Source organism: Bubalus bubalis, chromosome 4, assembly GCF_019923935.1.
Source record: "Bubalus bubalis isolate 160015118507 breed Murrah chromosome 4, NDDB_SH_1, whole genome shotgun sequence".
In the NCBI taxonomy this organism is placed as follows: domain Eukaryota; kingdom Metazoa; phylum Chordata; class Mammalia; order Artiodactyla; family Bovidae; genus Bubalus; species Bubalus bubalis.
Genome location: NC_059160.1, coordinates 130,029,643 through 130,048,822, shown reverse-complemented (window position 1 = coordinate 130,048,822; position 19,180 = coordinate 130,029,643). Strand labels below are relative to the sequence as shown.

Here is a 19,180-nt window from a genome sequence, read left to right as displayed (position 1 = left end):
TGTAATTTGTATTATTCTTTTGATTTTCTAGCACCATCCTGGTATGTAATAGATGCTTAATCAAGGAATATGTTTAAGTAAGGTCAGTGAGATCATGTCCCAGGCTATTCTGTGCAAGTACAGGAATTCCAAGGGTTAAATTGAGGTTTCTTTGAAAGTGTACCTCAATTCCTAAGGCTTTTCCTATTATGCTGTATCAGAAGTGTCTTTCTCCTTCAAAGTATGGGAGAGGATGTGGAAACACAGCTCAGTGTTTGTTGGAACAAAAGCTTTCCTATAAATCCAACTTCAAACTTATAATTTTCAACCAATGAGCAGCAATTCCTTTACCTCCAGGGGCCAGGAGTCTTCTGTATTTTTAAATAAAGGGAAAGGCACGAACTGTCACACAATAAGCTGACAACATGACCCAATTTAAGAAGAAAGAAATGAAACAATCAACAGTTTCTTTTTGCAATTTGGAAGGAGGGAGTGAAATCTGATAATCCTAGCCTGTTCCTCATTTTCTGCTTGAAGAAAAAGTAAAGGGTATTTATGAGAACTGTCCTCTGTTATTAAACTGAGATGATTGCTTCGGCCCTTCTAAACTGTTTTGTAATATTAATTTTTCACTAATGACATTTTTAATATACTGTGTGATAAATCCCTGCCAGTGTCTCACTCTCAGTAGTGTCGACATGGGGAATGTAATAAGCATGACCCCAGTCTCTTACATATATTGGAGCACTCATTACCCAATGCTGTGGCCAATTTGCATCTCCAATTCACAAGCAGTCTTTCTCCAGCTGTTACCTCAATTTGTCCTTGCAACCATTTTCATCAGTTCTAGAGAATTTTATGTAGTAAAACTTTGCAAGTATCATAGGAGTGGAGGTAAAGGAATGAGGAGGGATTTGTGTTCTCCATCAGAGGAAATCAGATGAGTTCACAGTCAGCTTCCAGGGAACACTCACAGGGGCAGCTCTGCTTAGCTTTTGAATCTGTGACTCCCTCAATCATAGGCACTAGCCTCAAAGCTAGTTGTTGTCAGGCTCCTGCTGAATTTGGAGGAAACTGACTTCAAATATTGTCAGCATCAAGTAAATCAGATGGTTCTATAAAACTAGAGCTTTGAAGTTTGAGAGGGAAAAAAAAGCAACCTTGATTAGGCTCTTTACTTCTGATTCTAACCTGTCACTTACCTGCCATGCTAAGGAAAAAAGGAAAAGGAAGATAGATGGAAAATAAATAAGAATATTGAAGGGATTCTCCGGAACACTCAGCACCTAGTCAGAAAGGACAGCCCCTAAATCACATGCCCCAATAAAACACTTCAGAGCTGCTGGGTGCTTTGAAGTAAAGTGTATAGAAATATTTGAAAAGAGTTTACTCATGATTTTATACTTTCATTTATTCATTCATTCTTAACAAACATTCTCTGTCAGACATTGGGCTAGGTCTGAGGGATACATGTGTGATTAATTATTGTTCAGCAAATTATATCACCTGTAAGTTCTGTGAAACCAAGTCTCTCTCTCTCTCTCTTTTTTTAACATATATCTCTGAGCCTGGAATAGCATGTGGCAGAAAATACATCCTTTGAGAGAGAGATTAGGATGCAAAGAGAAAGAGAACCAGAAAATGAGGCAGGAGAGAGCTGAGTTTAATTCCCAGGATTTTGGAAAATATCCTGTCTGGAGTAGATGCTCAGTGAATGTTAGCTATTGTTTATGCATATAGTGGAATTAGGAGAAGGCAATGGCACTCCACTCCAGTACTCTTGCCTGGAAAATCCCATGGCCGGAGGAGCCTGGTGGGCTGCAGTCCATGGGGTCGCTAAGAGTCGGACACGACTGAGCGACTTCACTTTCACTTTCTTTTTTTTTTTTTTTAATTTTATTTTATTTTTAAACTTTACATAATTGTATTAGTTTTGCCAAATATCAAAATGAATCTGCCACAGGTATACATGTGTTCCCCATTGTGAACCCTCCTCCCTCCTCCCTCCCCATGCATTGGAGAAGGAAATGGCAGCCCACTCCAGTGTTCTTGCCTGGAGAATCCCAGGGATGGGGAAGCCTGCTGGGCTGCCGTCTATGGGGTAACACAGAGTCAGACACGACTGAAGCGACTTAGCATAGTGGAATTAATTCCCAAAACATTGACTACACTGTATGACTCTAGTTATTTATGTTCAGGCTGTATAAAAAGATCTTAATGCAAACATTTTATGCTTCTATTGATATTTGCTTAGAGGGAAATGAACACAGTAGGCAGCTACTCTTCTTCACAGTGTGTTCTTCTTTGTACATGAATTAAGTGTTAGTTACTCAGTCATGTCCGACTGTGACCCCATGGACTGTAACCTGCCAGGCTCCTCTGTCCATGGGATTTCCCAGGCAAGAATACTAAAGTGGGTTACCATTTCTTTCTCCAAGGGATCTTCCCAACCCAGGGATCAAACCTGAGTCTCCTTCATTGCCAGCAATTTCTTTACTATCTGAGCCACTAGGAAGGCCACAATAATCATGAGTATATTTTGGCAAACTCATTTAACTAGACCTCTTCTGGGGAAGGTTGTAAAGAAGATTAAGAAAACTTTAACTGGGAGCAAAAAGAACTGCTAGTTTTATATGAAATGCAGGGAATAAAGGTGCAAGGGGGAAGGTGGGGCCTTTAGTGGGATTTTAAAATTTTGTCTAAGCTGAATTCCAAGATGTGGCTTTGCTACATTGAAGACATTGAGCTAGAAGGGACAGACCCTGCACTCAAAGACCCCGTGGCTGTAAAGGACCCATACAGAGGATGAGATGCACTGGGAAGGGTTACAAGAGCAGAAAGCACTAAACTGCTCAGGGCACAGCCCCCAACCCGGCTAGGTGGCCAGTGACCAGAGGAGGGTTTCCAGAGGAGGTGATGCCTCAACCAGATTTTTTAAAGAATAAGATGTCATGATGCATGTGTATGCATGGCTGAGCCCCTTTGCTCTCACCTGAAACTATCACATCCTTGTTACTCAACTCTACTCCAATACAAAGTAAAAAGTTAAAAAAAAAATAAAGTGTAAGATGCAGTGAAATAAAAGTAAGCCAAACAGGAGCAAACAAGCAGACAAAGCAGGAGAGGGTTGTTGACTGGGGGAAAAGAAAAACAAAATGAAAGTACAACCTAAAAGTTAACGATTATGTTTTGTTCTGTAGATTTGCTGAGGATTTAAGCTCAGAATGCAACCTCTCATAGCTCTGAAGGACTGCTCTGAACAGGTAAGGGAAGAACCAGGATATAGGGGAGCTTTTGCAAGCAAACAAATCAAGAAGCAGGTAGTCAGAACATCAAAAGATTGCTGTTAATTAAAGAAAACCGGACATCTCAAGTTAATGAATTTAGTTCTTTTCTATGTATGGGGAAGATGGCAAGTCTGGGCTCACTGAAACCATCTCTTCAATGTGCACCTTAAGTATCTAGGCCAGAATCCTGTTTAGTACATCCTGAATCCCCTCAGGGTATACAGGCAGGGGCAGCTGCAGTGGCCAGTGGCCTGATGTCCACAACATCCTTTGTGGATTGATATGTCACAGTCCATGGGGCATCCCAGCGGTGAAAAGAGCACAGACCACAGAACAGAGGGGAGAGGTCAGAGCAGGTTTGAGAGACTTCAGAGGATCTTTATTTGACCAGCCACTGGGAAGAAGGGGGCCACCCTAGAAACATGGACAGAGACATGATTAGGGAGAGGTGGCCATGCTGAGGAGCCTGGGTCTTCCTCTGGAGAAAACAGGAAGTATCATTCACATGCTCAGTTAGCACAGAAACACAGACTGGTGGCAAGTAGAAAGTAGGCCTTGCAAAACCAGCTTCCTCTAAACAGCAATCCCCAACCTTATTGGCACCAGGGACTAGTTTTATGGAAGACAGTTTTTCTACAGACCAGGTTGGGGAGTGGGGATTTGGATGATTTCAAAATGGTTTGAACACATTACATGTATTGTGCACTTTACTTCTATTCTTATTACATCTGCTCCACCTCAGCTCATCAGGCATTAGATACTGGAGACTGGGGACCCCTCATGGATGCAAACCACTGGACCAGTGGACCAGAGTTCACTCATCTCAAAAATATGGAAAGTAATGTGGAGAACATAAAGATGAGTAAGACATGTGCTTCAAAGACATTACAATCCAGAAAGGGAGAGTCCTGAATGGTTACTGTCCCAGGAGGAATACAGATAACGCGTGTTGGTTTTTCAAACTAGGTAGGAATTCCCTCCAGCTGGGCGATCAGGAAATGTTTTATGGAGAAGGTGACTTGGGTGTTCTACCCTAAGGCAATGGTTCTCAAGCCTGAATGTGTGTCAGAATTACCTGGAAGACTTTACCATAGACCACTGGGCCCCACCCAGAGTTTAATCACTGGATCTGGAGTGAGGCCCCAAACTTGCAGCCCTCATAAGTCTCCAGGTGACGCTGATTCTGCTGGTCCAAGGGCAAGGCTTTGGAGAACGTTTACTCAATTGTGACAGAACTGGTCAGATAGAAATGAAGCTTTAAGTAGCTCATGAAGAGGAAACCATGTATGTAAGGCACATGGCTAGAAAAGCAAGGCTATATCCTGATTACAGCCAAGTTGAAGTAAAATATAAGACCTGTAAGTATATAAGGTATTATCAGACACAATAAACTTCGTAAATTAATTACCCAGTCAACTCCAGTTAGCTGAGAGCAGTCATACTAGAGTAGTTATCCAGCATAAGGTAATGGCCAATGTGAGCATTTCCTCCTACTGTCTACCCTGCAGCGGTCTTAGCTCACTGGTCTGCCCTCCTCTCTGAACTGAAACAGCCATTGATTGGTACCAGTCAACTCAGCCATTGTATGCATTACTGACCTTTTATGCATTCTGATCTAAACAGAATGGAACTTAAAAATCCCTTTAGTTACCTGAAGTTGGGAATGTTTAAAAGAGCTTTTAACAAGGTAAGAAAGATTATAAAAATAAAAAATGAAAGTACTCAAAGGAAAAAAAGAAAAAGAAACAGAAGTATTCTCTGTATACATCAAGTTCTCAAGTCACTTAAAAAAAAAATAAAAGGGCCCCAAGCAAAGACTAGTTTGACCGATGCAGGTGTATAATGGTTTGCAAGGTGTTTTGAGCTGAATTGTGCTTAAATATACATTGAAATCCTAGCCCAGAAAAGATGGCTGGATTTACCTCTTAGTGAATGTTGAACCAAAAGACACAACCAAGCCAAAGATTGGGAGAAGGAAGGACTTATTTCTACTTGAAGCAAGTAAGGACACGAGGGATCTTTCCCAAAACAGTGTCTCCTGAACAGCAAAACTGGAGAAGTTTTAAGCTAAGTTTTCACATGCATTTCCCTAAAGGGCTTGTATGCATGCTCAGTCATATCCAACTCTTTGCAACCCCATGGACTGTATCCCGCCAGGCTCCTCTGTCCATGGGATTTTCCCAGCAAGAATACTGGAGTGGGTTGCCATTTCCTTCTCCAGGAGGGGGCTTGAGCAGAGGAGAACTTAGCATGAAATTGAGACAGAGGTTGACAAAGTCCAATCTTCAGTTGATTGAAGTCAGGAGAGTTGACATCACCATTAGTCCTCCACTGGTCTGGGGGGTCTTGGTTCCTGCAGAACTCAAAGACAAGTATCAGATTGTTACATACATCCCTTGAGGATGAGTTAGGCCTCTGCTTCAGTCACTGAACTCCTGTTTGCCTTTTCTGTGTTTCTGCATTCCTTTGTTCCCTTAAGATCATTGATTACTGAGATGTGTTCAAGGACAAGCATCATGCCCATCTTAGATCACAAAATGGCTTAGGCCAAAATGACTTTTCTTATGTCAAGAAGGCCATTTCCAGTTCTCTTTCTCTGGGGACCTCCTAACCTATCTGCTATCATACAAAAATGTGACATTATTTGGAAATCGGGTGTTTATGGAGGTAATCAAGTTAAAATGGGATTAGTGTGGACCCTTATCAAATATGGCTGGTGTCCAGTTGAGCATAATTAAGGAGAGGGACAGGTATTATAATAAATACTGTGAACTGAACTGAACTGAGGCCAGAAAACTCACACCAACTTTACCTGATATTCCCACCCCGAAGTCCTTAATTTTAATTCTTTTTTCTTTAGCAAATTACTCTGCTATCTCTTTCTTAATTACTTTATGACTTTCTTAACTACTCTTTGACTTTGAGAGAGAGGTAGCCAGTACATTGCCATTCGTCTCAAAGTCCAAAAGGCTGTTCAGCTGGGCACCCTCCTACCTGTGAGAAAAGGAAGGATAATTTCCCCTACTGGCAATGGTCTTGGTGATGGAGGAAGCGGTGGAGCAGGAGAGGCAAGACAAATCAGAGCAGAGTTGGGGCTGGGCAGCTAGGGCAGAGGGTTTCCTGACCAGGAAGGGAGGGAGGGAGCCAGAAGAAGACCTGGGGTTGAGACTCATCACCTCACAACTGACTCAGGCTCAAAATGTGTTCCTGCTTGCTGAGAAGGAAAACCATGCAGTACTTAGAGGATGTTGCCTAATGTCCTCCTTCAGAAGCAAAGTGTCCTAATTTCTACCACACACCAAGAACAGCTAGGTGCCCCCTACTGATTGGCACACACATGGTCTAATTGGTCCTCCATATTTGAGGGGTAATTTTGATTATTGCTTTTCCACACTTGGCAAGGGCTTCCTGGGGCTTTGTTTATATGATACCCCACCTTCCAGCCAGGAGGGCACACTCCAGTCACAGCAAGGAAAACGCTGTCTGAAGCCAATCTGAAAAGAAATCATTATGTGTGCCCATTTTCAATCAGGAACATATTAGCTAACTTGGCACAGCTTGTTCTTTAGTTTAAATTGAAACATTCATATGTAACTCAAAAAAGATAAGCCCAGACTTGATGCCAAAATCTCAGTTCTCTATATACTGGTGCTGGGTCAATTGTCAGAGACAGAGTTTTAGGTGAACTAGAAAAGGATAGCTTTGTTGTTTTGCTGGGCAAAGGGAGAGGGATATAGCAGGCTCTTGCCCTCAAAACCATGTGTCCCCACTTGGGGACAATATTGAGAGGCTGTATAGTAATTGTTCAAAGAAGATGTGATCAGCTCATGGACATTGTTCCAACAGGTTGATGGTAAGGTAAGTGAGAGTCAGCGTCATCAACCTTCAGATCCAACTGGTCTGGTCTACGTGCTTGTGGGCAGCCTACCATCCTTAGTCATTAACTTCCCCACCTGAAGGGGGTTTCAGTATCTGCAAAATAACTCAAAGATATTGTGTGTATCCCTTGATGGGAAACAGGACCTTGTCTGAAGCCTACTCTCTTAACTGTTTCTCTTAGTCTCACATCCCCTCCCTCCCCTAATTAACAACTGCTTGAATCTGCCCATTGAAACTCAGAGAAGGTCACAGAGGCTGAATGAAGGCTGTTTCCTAAAGTCAAAGAAATGGGGGACACAGAAAGTCTCTGTGCCCAGGAACCCCAGAGGTCCCTGCATGGTATCATTCTGACCGAGATTTTTGGAAATCAGAGGTTGCTTTTCCACAGTGGTGCAGGTGCTGCCTAAAAACCTGGCCTCTGTTCACCAGAGCCAAGTAAAATGTGGAGACAGTGATTTGGAGAAGTAGAAATGAGTAGCTTTATTACTTTACTGGGGAATGGGGGACACAGTGGGCTCCTGCCTTGCAAAACTGTGTCCTGTGTCTCCACTTGAAGAGGATAGTGAGAAGTTTTATAGTAATGGTTTGAAGAGGGTTATCAGCTTGTGGACATTGTTCTGTTTGGTTGGTGGTGAGATAAGTGGGAGTCAGCATCATCAATCTTCAGGTTCCAATTGGTCTAGGGTGGTCTTCATGCTTATAAGTAGCATGCCATCATTAATCGTTAACTTCTCCCACCTGGAGGCATTTTCAATATCTGTGAAACATTCAAAGATATTGTTATGTGTATCCATTGATAAGGAACTAGGACCTTGTCCCAAGGCTGCACTATTTCTCTTGACCATTTGTTTCTCCCTGGTCTCACATCCTCTCCTTTCCCTAATTAACAACTGTTTGAATCTGCCCACAGGGACTCAGGGAAGGTCATGAAAGCTGAACAAAGGCTGTTTCCTGTAATTATAAAATGGGGGACACAGGAAGACTTTGTGCCCAGGAGTCCCACAGGGCCCTGCTTGGTATCACAGGCTGTTCTTGTCCTCCCATCTCTTGGGAACTCTCAGGGGCAAGACCAGTGAATGAGGAATGAGCAGTGTTTGTGTTAGGGTTCTCCAGAGAAACAGAACAAGTAGGGGATAGAGATATATATTTATTATGAGGAATTTGCTCACATGTTTATGGAGACTGAGAAATCCCATGAACTGCTATCTACAAGCTAAAGACCCTGGATAGCCAGGGGTATAATCCAGTCCTCTGGTAGGTGACACAAAGTGGATCTAGATGAGTGTACCTAGAACACAGAAAGTGATGACGGGGTTTTCCATAAGTCTACAATTTATGGTGATTTATATTCCACTTATATGTGAGTGCTAAGTCACTTCAGTTGTGTCTGACTCTGTGCGACCCTCTGGACTGTAGCCTGCCAGGCTCCTCTGCCCATGGGACTCTCCAGGTAAGAATACTGCAGTGGGTTGCCATGCGCCCCTCCAGGGATCTTCCCACCCCAGGGATTGAACCCACGTCTCTTACATCTCCTGCATTGGCAGACAGCTTCTTCACCACTAGCGCCACCCAGGAAGACCATTCTACCTGTAGTCCTACTGAAATTATTTTCAAATGATTGGATGATTCTAGCAAAAGAAAAGACTAAGAACAGCATTTGCCCTTCCAGATCCCAAGGGCAGAGAGTTACTTTTGAAATGATAGGGACTTCTCAAAGTGGATCACACACTATCAGTGTGTTTTCTCTCAGGAAACCGAATCATGTCATTGAATAAAGATGTCCTTAGAGGATTTAGCACAGAAGTAAGTGTGAAATCACCTCATCTCAGCCCTGCTGGTGTATCTTAGGATTCACCGTTCATCATCAGGGTAGATGACTTACAATTTTCAAAAGTTTCATACCAATGATTTCGTATATTTTCATAATAACCCTTTTCCCCCTACCTGTATATTGTCCCTCTCCTTCCTCTCCCCACTGGTAACCACTAGCTTGTTCTCTATATCTGTGAGTCTGCTTCGTTTTTGTTTTATTCACTAGTTTGTTGTATTCCTCTTTATTCTTATACTTAGAATCCCATGTATAATGACTTGAAGAAAGAACACCTAAAGATTGTTATGAGTTTGAGACTGTCATGAAATGAATCTATACCAGTGAGGTTGGGAAACCACATTTTCAAGGGAGTTAGCCTTAGGACATGGCTACTAATGAAAGCGTGTTCATTGATCCCTTCTTTCCTCAGGAAACACTGAATACACACTGTCTAATGCTTTCAGGATGCAGTGAAAAATAAAACACAGTCCCTGCCCTCAAGTGCTTCTAATAGGGACACTGAGTCAATAAGAGGCCATTAAAATCCAGTGTGGTAAGTCCTGTGAGCAAGTAAATGGGATGTGATGGACTAATGGCCAAACCCAATCCAGATGTTGGAAAGTCAGATCCCATCCCTGAGGGCAGAGGCCAGCATTCCCTCAGTGTTGTTTGTCACTCTGTGGTTAAATGAGTCATGCAGTTTCACTGGGAAGACACGTGCTCATTTGTTCTCTTTTATTGCTGTTGTTGTTAAGTTGCTCAGTTGTGTCCAGCTCTTTGTAACCCATGGACTGCAGCACACCAGGCTTCCTTGTCCTTCACCATCTCCCAGAATTTGCTCAAACTCATGTCGATTGAGTTGGTGATGCCATCTAACCATCTCATCTTCTGTCATCCCCTTCTCCTGCCTTCAATCTTTCCTAGTATCAGGGTCTTTTCCGATGAGTTGAAGAGAATTAGAGATACCTGGTTATAAGTTCTCAATGCTTTGATTCAGATTCTTGGTCAACTTGGGGAAATTGTTCACATGATAAATATTAGGCTGAATACAATCAGACGAACATTCCTGCCAAGTGTGTGAGTGCTCAATCAGTTGTGTCTGGTTTTTTATGACCCCACGGACTGTAGCCTGCCAGGCTCCTTTGTCTGTGGAGTTTTCCAGGCCAAAATACTAGAGTGGGCTGCTATTTCCTATTCCAGGGGGGTCTTCCCGGCCCAAGGATCTAACCTGCATTTCCTGTGTCTCCTGCATTGGTAGGTGAATCCTGTATCCCTGCAACACCTGTGATGCCCTCTCCTGCTGGGAGATAGTCCCAATTTACAGATGAGAAGACTGAGTTTCTGAGAGGTGGTGACTCACCAGTTCATACAACTCATAAGTGTCAGAGCTATACCCAAATATGCAAGATTCTAAAGGAAGGTCATTAAGCTAGTAAGATAAGTGCTACACTAAGTATCTGTGAGGAAACCTATTTTAGCTAAAAAGCACCACATTGTTCCTGGGCTCTGAAGACTGCCTGATTTCAATATTCAAGTGGTGCAGCTGAAGACTGTGGCCTAAAGTGAGTGATGCTGGAGGAATCACCCTTTCCAAAGGAGTCCCACCTGCATACTACACAGACATGCACCTGAAACCAGCTTTCCCTCTGTATTTTAAGGGGCTTGGGGGAGCACAGGCTCTTGGGAAAGGAAGTGTAGGACCAGAAAAGTAGTCAGTAAGACTCCTAGCAGCACCATGTGGCTGCTGCTGCAATTTGTCTGGCTCTGTTTTCTATTGTCTCTTGGTCTGAATAGCCAGCATCAGTCCGAGGTACCTGAGTATCCTGACGAACTACGCTGTGGGCTAAGGAGCTTTCAATTCACCATAAACCCTCTCAGTCAGGAGACGGAGACTCCTCCTGCACTAGTAGCATGGGGTAAGTTTGAAGGCTGAGTTAGGCAATGGCATGTCTCCTCTACTGTGTAAAATTGGCCTCTGTTTTCTGTTCGAATGCCTCCCTACCTTTGCTAAACTCGGCTGCTTCTCTATAGAAGTAATCTGAAGTATAACTTCACCTCTGAACCTGATTTCCCTCTTGTTTCTCCTTTCTTGGCAGCTGCTCTTGAGTCTAAGGCAAAGCTGGCTGTCCCTCCCCAGCACTGGTGACAGGGATGACTGACCATATGTGTTTTCTTCCCCATCCACACTCCTAGATAACCATGGGCTGCCGCACAGCCTGCAGAATGACTCGGACTGTGGCACCTGGGTCAGTGAGGGCCCTGGCCGCTCCCTGGTGGGGGAAGCCTCCTACAGTGGCTGCTATGTCACTGAGTGGGTAAGTATGACCTGTCCTTAGGAAGGCTGAGATGCCTCTGCCACCATCCAGGCTGACTTCATGGGCCTGTCTCTCCAGGACTCCTACTACATCATGACTGTTGGAATTGAAAGAGCAGGTGTGAGTGGATCTGCAGCAGTTATAGAGACAAAGCTGTTCAAGTGCCCTGTGAATCTCCCAGGTAAGGGCTGGATACTTCTGGGTTCTGGGTGGTATGGAGCTGCCTGAAATGTGTCCTTGGGTATCTTCTACCCATTCTGTGCAGTGATACCAGGCACCCATCGAGAACTGTGTTCCAGCCCTTCACAGGCGACCCTAGGATAAACACCACCTGAGCGATTACTTGGGGCTCAGGAACTTTGAAGGGTACTTCACATGTTACCTGTAATCCCAACCTAGCGCTATTGCTAGCCCCAGCAGGGAGCTTTCCAAGCACCCCTCACTGGTAGGTGGCAGAGCTGAGATTCAACCAAGAGTTATCCCAGGACCAGAGATCGCCTTCTTGAAGGGTCTGGAAGGAGACTCAGCAAACGCCTTCAAGAAGCAGACTCTGTTGAGAATAGGGCTCAGTCCCTTCAGCTGGGGCTACTGGACTGCTTAACTTGGTATTTAACTGGGTGATTAACAGGAAGGTACAATGCCAGCTCAACTCCAGTGAATCTTGCCTTGCCCCCCAAGAGCCCTACCTCAGTCATAAAGAGTCAAACTTCTGTTTTTAAACTTTTAACCATACTGTGCAGCATGTGGGATCTTAGGTCCCAACCAGAGATCAAACCCAAAACCCTTGCAGTGGAAGCACACAGTCTTAACTGGCCTCCCAGGGAGGTCCCAAGAGTTGAACCTACAATTCTTCACATCTGCATTGTTATGTGATCACCCAGTGGAGTAATACTGATAAAATACATAATCGTAGGCCCCACTCCCTGCTTACTGAACTGCATTTCAAAATGATGGTAATTTAGAGTACACTAAGTACTTTTTAAAGAACAGAAGGAAGAATTCTTTAATAAAGTCTCACCGCTTCTACCAATCTTGTTCGTAATTCCTCTTCCAAAGAGTACTCATTTCAGGGCACTCTTATAAGGTAACCAAGTAGTGATCTTTATAATCCAGACTTAATTTCTAGTATGTAAATATCTCTTCCAATCCCATGGATATCTATGGGAACTTAATGTTTCTTAATGAAAAGATCTCCTAAAGACTAGACTTTGTTACCTAGTTCAAGTTACTCTTCAATATCTATCCTAGATGTCCCAAATGCTGGCCTTTGTGACTCTGTCCCAGTGTGGGACAGACTGCCATGTGCTCCTTCACCCATCACTCAAGGAGACTGCAAACAGCTAGGCTGCTGCTACAACTCTGAAGAGGTCATTTCCTGTTACTATGGAAACACAGGTGAGTCACTATGTTTTTGAAATTAGCTGAAGAGTGCCTGTAATTACCATTAACTAAACCCAAAGGAAGGTTATCTCCTTCACCCCCCATCCAGAAGGCAAATACTGAAAGATGACCAAAAGTTAATGTATAAGTTAGTACCTCCTTAGAACACTTGACCTTCAGTGACCCAGCTTTCTACAGTCTTCCATTGCATATTCTCCTAGAACCCAACAGAAAGCAAATAACATTCAATGAACTCAGGAAGCTAAGTCTATGTGCAGGATGTTAATTGATAGAAACTTAGCCAGTTTCAAGAAAGATAATCTGGTGGCTGATTGTGTGTAAAGAACTTTATTTCAGAAGATGAGCCTTATTTCAAAAGAACACTGTCTCAAATCATGCTCCAAGTCTTTCTCACGTAAAAATGACCTTCATGAAACAAGATGCTACATAATTCTAAGCTCTTAATCCTAGCTGATGAGTGAAACAGCAGGTATGGCTATCTTCATTCTACAGGTGAAGCTGATACAAGGAGGTTAAATACACAGTAAGTAGTGGAGGCAAGATTCAAATCCAAGTGCCCATCCAAAGCCCCAGCTAAACTCTGGATGGCTGAACCTCCTTCAAGGTCATTACCTAGAATGCCAGCTTTTCTAGCTGGAGAAGAGGAGGGTGGGGAATTTAAAATAATGAAACTATAATTTTTAGACTCGTGTCTGGCTGGATCAATCACTTGAGGTGACCTGCCTTCAGCACAGTTGCTCTGGTGTTTCAGTGACTTCACACTGTACCCAAGATGGCCACTTCTCTATTGCTGTGTCCCGGAATGTGACCTCGCCCCCACTGCTCTTGAATTCTGTACACTTGGCCTTCAGGAATGACAGTGAATGTAAACCCGTGATGGCAACACACACTTTTGTTCTGTTCCGGTTTCCATTTACTACCTGTGGTACTACAAAACAGGTGAGAGGAGCTGACCCTGGGCTCTGTTTAAGTTGGTCAGGAATGCCTTCGTGATTGGGGGAGAACTGGACTAGCTTAGCTGTGAAGAATATACCTGACTTACTGCTTGTCATGTAGGATGGCCTCTAGGACAGAGGGGCCTTCATTACTGAGAAAGCAAAAACCTCTGCTGGGTGCTTGGCTAAGTCATCCCACCTGCCCGCTAGTGAGGGGCTAGCCCCCATTACCAAGGTGTAGAAGAACAAATAACAGGTTCCTCCCACCACACAGCCCTGGGAAAGGACCAGGGAAATCAGCTGAGATAAGTAGTATTTCTGGCTTCATTACTCAAAGCCCCTTCCTGTTCCTTTGCCCTGAAAGTAAGATGAAGTGATAATTTCCCTACTAGTCAATGGGCATCCTTTCTGAGTGCTGGATGAAAGCAAAATTGAGTGAAGCAGCATCTGGCTTGCAGGAGTGACAGGAATTCTTTACCTGCCCTTGCAGATCACTGGAAAGCAGGCGGTATATGAAAATGAGCTGGTTGCAGCTCGGGATGTGAGAACTTGGAGTCGTGGTTCTATTACCCGAGACAGTACTTTCAGGTAAAGGTCTTAGTTAATCTGACCTTGCTTGACCAGAATGCCTGAATTTCCCTCCATAAACAGGAGTTCTAGAGAAAACATTCATAAATGACCATAAACAACCATCTTCCTCATGGCAGAATCTCTATTGCCTTGACTATCCAATCTCACAGACCATTATTTGATCTAGTAGCCCTGCATTATTACCACCGACTTGATCTAAGCCTCAGACTCGACCTGACTTCAATTTCGTTTCACTGGATCTTTGTTTCTCTAGTCTCTTCCTTCTACCTCCAATATCTAAGCTGTAGTAAAATGAATCTTTTTAAAAACCTTAGCTAGTATACTTAGTTTTCTCTTTGTCTTCCAGAGCTTAAACTTTATTATGAACATAACTTGCAGGGTCCTGCATGAAACTGCTGCTACTTCTTCAGCCAAAACTTTCCCAATGTTCTCAGTCCTTCCCTAACTGTTCCCTAACCTCAGATTGTGCTTCCATAGAGTATTCAAGGGACCCCAGACTTCTTGCTTCCATACTTTACCCTTCTTTCCTCTACCTCTCAGTTACTGCTTTCCATTTTTCCCTCATCAAATTACCTGCCACATCTTCCCTGACTACCGCCTCCAGAGAACACACCTGTTTATCATAGAGCCATATCTATCTTTTAAAATCTACTGAAGTATAGTTGATTTATAATGTGTTAATTTCTGCTGTACAAAGTGACTTCAGTTACACATCTTTTTCATATTTCCATTATGGTTTATGGCAGGATATTGAATAGACTCCTGTCCTATACAGTAGGACTTTGTTTATTGATTCAACATATAATAGTCTGTGCTTCCCTGGTGGCTCAGGGTTATATCAAACTCTCTAATATGGATCTTGTTTACCTATTGGTCTCCCCAATGATAGCTTTCACAAGGCCAGAACCAAACCCCACTTGTTTATAAACTTGTTCTAACACCTGATACTTAAAAATGATTCCTCAAACCTTAAAGAGGTGACATGGTCTACCCACTGAAGATAGTAGCTAAAATCTTTATTTTTCTGCAGGCTCCAAGTCAGTTGTAGCTACTCTGCAAGTAGCAATGCTCTCCCAGTTAATGTCCAGGTTCTTACTCTCCCACCACCCCTTCCTGAGACCCAGCCTGGAAACCTCACTCTGGAACTTAAGATTGCCAAAGGTATGACCCTCTTGGGTAGACTGTCTGGCCCCTGGGTAGTCTAAGTCATCTTCTGGGCAGGAAGACTCTAACTTGGTAACAAGATATTATTCCTTTCAAAGGCATTTATGTGGGTGATGGTTTATCCCAAGCCACCTAGAGGTTCCAAGCTCTTTACTGCTTCAACTTGTTTTGGCCTGTTGCAGATAAACGCTATCGCTCCTACTACACGGCTAGTGACTACCCAGTGGTGAAGTTGCTTCGGGATGCCATCTATGTGGAAGTCTCCATCCATCAGAGAACAGACCCCAGTCTCAAGCTGCGCCTGGACCAGTGTTGGGCAACACCCAGCGCAGATGCCCTGCTCCAGCCCCAGTGGCCCTTGTTGGTGAATGGGTGAGTGTCTTCCCTTCACCTGTGTTACCATCCCTCCAAGAAGCCCATCTTGACTGCTGGATATCCTTGCTTAGGTGCCCCTACACAGGAGACAACTATCAGACAAAACTGATCCCTGTCTGGGAAGCCTCAGACCTGCCATTTCCTTCTCACTACCAGCGCTTCAGCATTTCCACCTTCAGCTTTGTGGACTCAGTGGCAAAGCAGGCCCTCAAGGGACCGGTATGATGCTGCCTCCTGTGCTCTTCAGCTGGGCTCTAAATCCCCCAACTCAAATGTTTCCACACAGTACCACTTTTCAGCTGAGGTGGCCCTGTAACATTGGCTTTTGGTATTGCCTCAGAGCAATCAAGGGATGCCTGTGGCATGTGACATGGGTCAACTAGAGTCTGGTATCATAGTGCTTCTGTGATGTCAGTTTGGTTTATCAATTTTCTGATAATTCTTTGACTTCTTCCTGGGAGAGAGAAAGCAGGTTTGAAGACTTAGGATGTGCTAGACCCATGATCCCAATTCTTTTGGTTCCCAGGTGTATCTGCACTGCAGTGCATCAGTCTGCCAGCCTGCTGGGACACCATCCTGTGTGACACTCTGTCCTGCCAGACGTAAGTATCCAACCTGTCTATGCCAGAAGCCAGAGTGAAGTGTTATTTGGAGTCCAGTGCTAACCTTTAGTCTGTGGCGCATGAATCAAACTGAAGATTCATCTAATTAACGAGTCTTCTTTAAGTACTTTCATGATGCAATAGAACAGAAATACAACTAGTGTCCTAGAGTTCCAGGCTTCTAAATATTTCAGGATTAATAGCTTATATTTATAACTTTCAGCCTTAGTTTTTCTCCATATAAAATTTTACTTAGCAGGGAGTCAAGTGGGTTCACAGCCTATAATCTAATAAAACACTTCTGTGGTATCAGATATACATGTAGGCTTTTATTTATCAGATATAAATGTTGGCAGGTCTGGCAACATGGCCTCAAGACTTATAGATGGCATAGGATTGCAGACTTAGTATGTGTTAATTGGTCAGGCCCAGTGCTCATACAGTCATATTCTACCTGATCCCACAACACTTACCTGGCTCCTGAATTAATTGGGAGTCATGACTCTTAATGATCCCTGGGTTGGGAAGATCCCCTGGAGGAGGTCTTAGCAAACCACTCCAGTATTCTGGCCTGGAGAATCCCCATGGACACAGGAGCATGGTGGACTACATCCATGGGGGTCACAAAGAGCTAGACACGACTGAGTGACTAAACACAGCACAGCATGACCCCTGAAGGTTTAAGCCTGTTCTGGTAGGAAGAAAAACTCATATACTACTATTCAGAACTATCATTTAGTAAACTAAATACTCAACATCTAACTGCAATTATATATTTATATATACTTAGATATCTAAAATTTTTGAGAAGTACAGAGACCCTATAATTAGCAATAGAAATAGGATTCAAACAGAGCTTTGCTGTTACTGTTACCAGGTGCCTTTATATCATAGGGTCTCAGTATTAAGACATTACTATTCAAGTACCTGTACTTAGGAAGGATGACAGTTTGGGGATAGTCTAAAATCATAATTTCTCTGAAACTGCTAGCATTAATACAAATGAGCAAGTCTGAGACTTTGTGTCTAATGCATTAAGGTTTTTCTTGGAGAAAAACTTAATGGAACAGAACTGTCTGTGACAAGGGACCTAGTCCTGTTTTAGTACTCCACAACCACTCATATGTACAAAACTAACAAATCCTTAACTCCTCTCTCCAACAGGAAGAAGAAGCTCTGACATCCATTTTCAGAACAACATGGCTAGCATTTCTAGCAAGGGTCCTTTGATTCTACTCCAAGCCATTCAAGACTCTTCAGAAAAGCTCCACAAATACTCAAGTGAGTGTAAGGAGAATGATATCTGAACCACTGGTCAAACCAAAGCTACTTGCGCATCCCTACTTCTTAATTCCTTACTGGTTTGGTCAATATGAACCTCAAAAGGAATTACCTAGCTTTTTCTCCCCCTATAGCTCAAGACTAGCAGTCTTTATTAGGATGTAACATCACTTGGCTTCAGCATACTAAGCTACGTTTCCATCCTGCAGGGTCTCCTGTAGACTCTCAAGCTTTGTGGGTAGCTGGCCTATCTGGAGTCTTTATCGTTGGAGCCTTGTTCGTGTCCTACCTGGCCATTAGGAAATGGAGATGAGCTGCTCAGCCCAAATGTGTTAATAAAACCAGATTGCACTACTAGTCTCCTCAGCTCCTCATTTGACAAGTAATCTCTTTAGACTAGCTCATCTGCTGTTGGCCTCCCCTCCTTTCAACTTGTAATCTGTTCTTCAGCCCTTCCATCTTCTGAATAGAACATCTCAGTAGAACTTCCTAGTTGGTTAACAACTCAAGCAGAACCTACAAAAATATCTCAGGCTTAGCAGACATATTTACAAACTTATGAGGGTGTAAAACAGAACTCGTCCAGAAAACCAAACTAAGGAAGAACTAGTTTAGACTAGTCATGAATCTCCTAGACCATCAGTATTCTGACTTCAGTGTGCATCAGGGTCAAAGGAGAGTTGGTATAAACAGATTACTATCCCCACTCCCAGACTTTGACATCTTCAAAGAAGTTTAAAGACTATTTGTCTTATCTGTTGTGCCTTAAAATCTCCCTAAACTGCAGTGGCCTAACATTAATCATTAAGTGGGTCTGGGCTGAGGCTTATGAACTTGCATTTGTAACCATTCCTCAGGTGATACTTAGCTTTCTATTCAAGCATCACACTTCAAAAACTAATGTCTTAGGACAATGCCTAAAAAGCAGCATCAGATCATGGATTGATCAATTGGAAGTAACTTGCTCAGAAGAGGCTTTGGTTTGAGCTAGAACCAACAAGTAATTTCCCAGTTTAGTTTTTAAGACAATTAGAAAAAGACAGAGAAAGTCACAATAATTCATTTTTCCCCTATGTAGACATCCTATCCAAAGGACTCAGCAGTCCCCAACCTTTATTTTTAATTGGAGGATAATTACTTTATAATGTTGTGTTGGTTTCTGCCATACATCAACATGAATCAGCCAGAGGTATACATATGTCCCCTCCCTTCCAGCCCCCACCCCATCCCACCTCTCTAGGTCGTCACAGAGCACCGGTTTGAGCTCCCTGTGTCCTACAGTAAATACCCTCTGGCTATCTATTTTACATACAGCCATGTATGTTCCAATGCTACTCATTTTGTCCCACCCTCTCCTTACCCCATTGTGTTCCCAAGTTTCTGTTGTATCTATATTGCTGCCCTGCAAACAGATTCATCAGTACCATTTTTCCAGATTCTGTATATAAAAATACAATGTTTCTTTTTTTTTACTTCACTCTGTATTTAGTTCAGTAGCTCAGTTGTATCCGATTCTTTGTGACCCCATGGACTGCAGCATGCCAGGCTTCCCTCTCCATTA

At 43.2% G+C, this 19,180-nt stretch overlaps 1 protein-coding gene across 1 annotated transcript; it reads left to right on the top strand.

The window, feature by feature from the left end:
* The first annotated feature begins 10,626 nt into the window (after positions 1-10,626).
* On the top strand, positions 10,627-17,976 carry ZP4 (zona pellucida glycoprotein 4). The gene is made up of 12 exons (XM_044942060.2): positions 10,627-10,871; positions 11,149-11,270; positions 11,349-11,451; positions 12,519-12,665; positions 13,423-13,610; positions 14,097-14,194; positions 15,228-15,358; positions 15,544-15,733; positions 15,808-15,955; positions 16,263-16,338; positions 17,503-17,619; positions 17,829-17,976. Exons 1-12 carry the CDS (start codon positions 10,691-10,693, stop codon positions 17,930-17,932), a joined length of 1,605 nt encoding a protein of 534 aa, XP_044797995.2. The 5' UTR covers positions 10,627-10,690; the 3' UTR covers positions 17,933-17,976.
* Positions 17,977-19,180: the final 1,204 nt, after the last annotated feature.

Excerpts from the sequence above, each read along its gene's own strand:
- ZP4 (XM_044942060.2), top strand. The coding sequence starts at position 10,691 with ATGTGGCTGCTGCTGCAATTTGTCTGGCTCTGTTTTCTATTGTCTCTT. Across the intron at positions 11,271-11,348 it reads GCTGCTATGTCACTGAGTGG|GACTCCTACTACATCATGAC; the intron begins GTAAGTATGACC and ends CTGTCTCTCCAG. Across the intron at positions 11,452-12,518 it reads GTGCCCTGTGAATCTCCCAG|ATGTCCCAAATGCTGGCCTT; the intron begins GTAAGGGCTGGA and ends TATCTATCCTAG.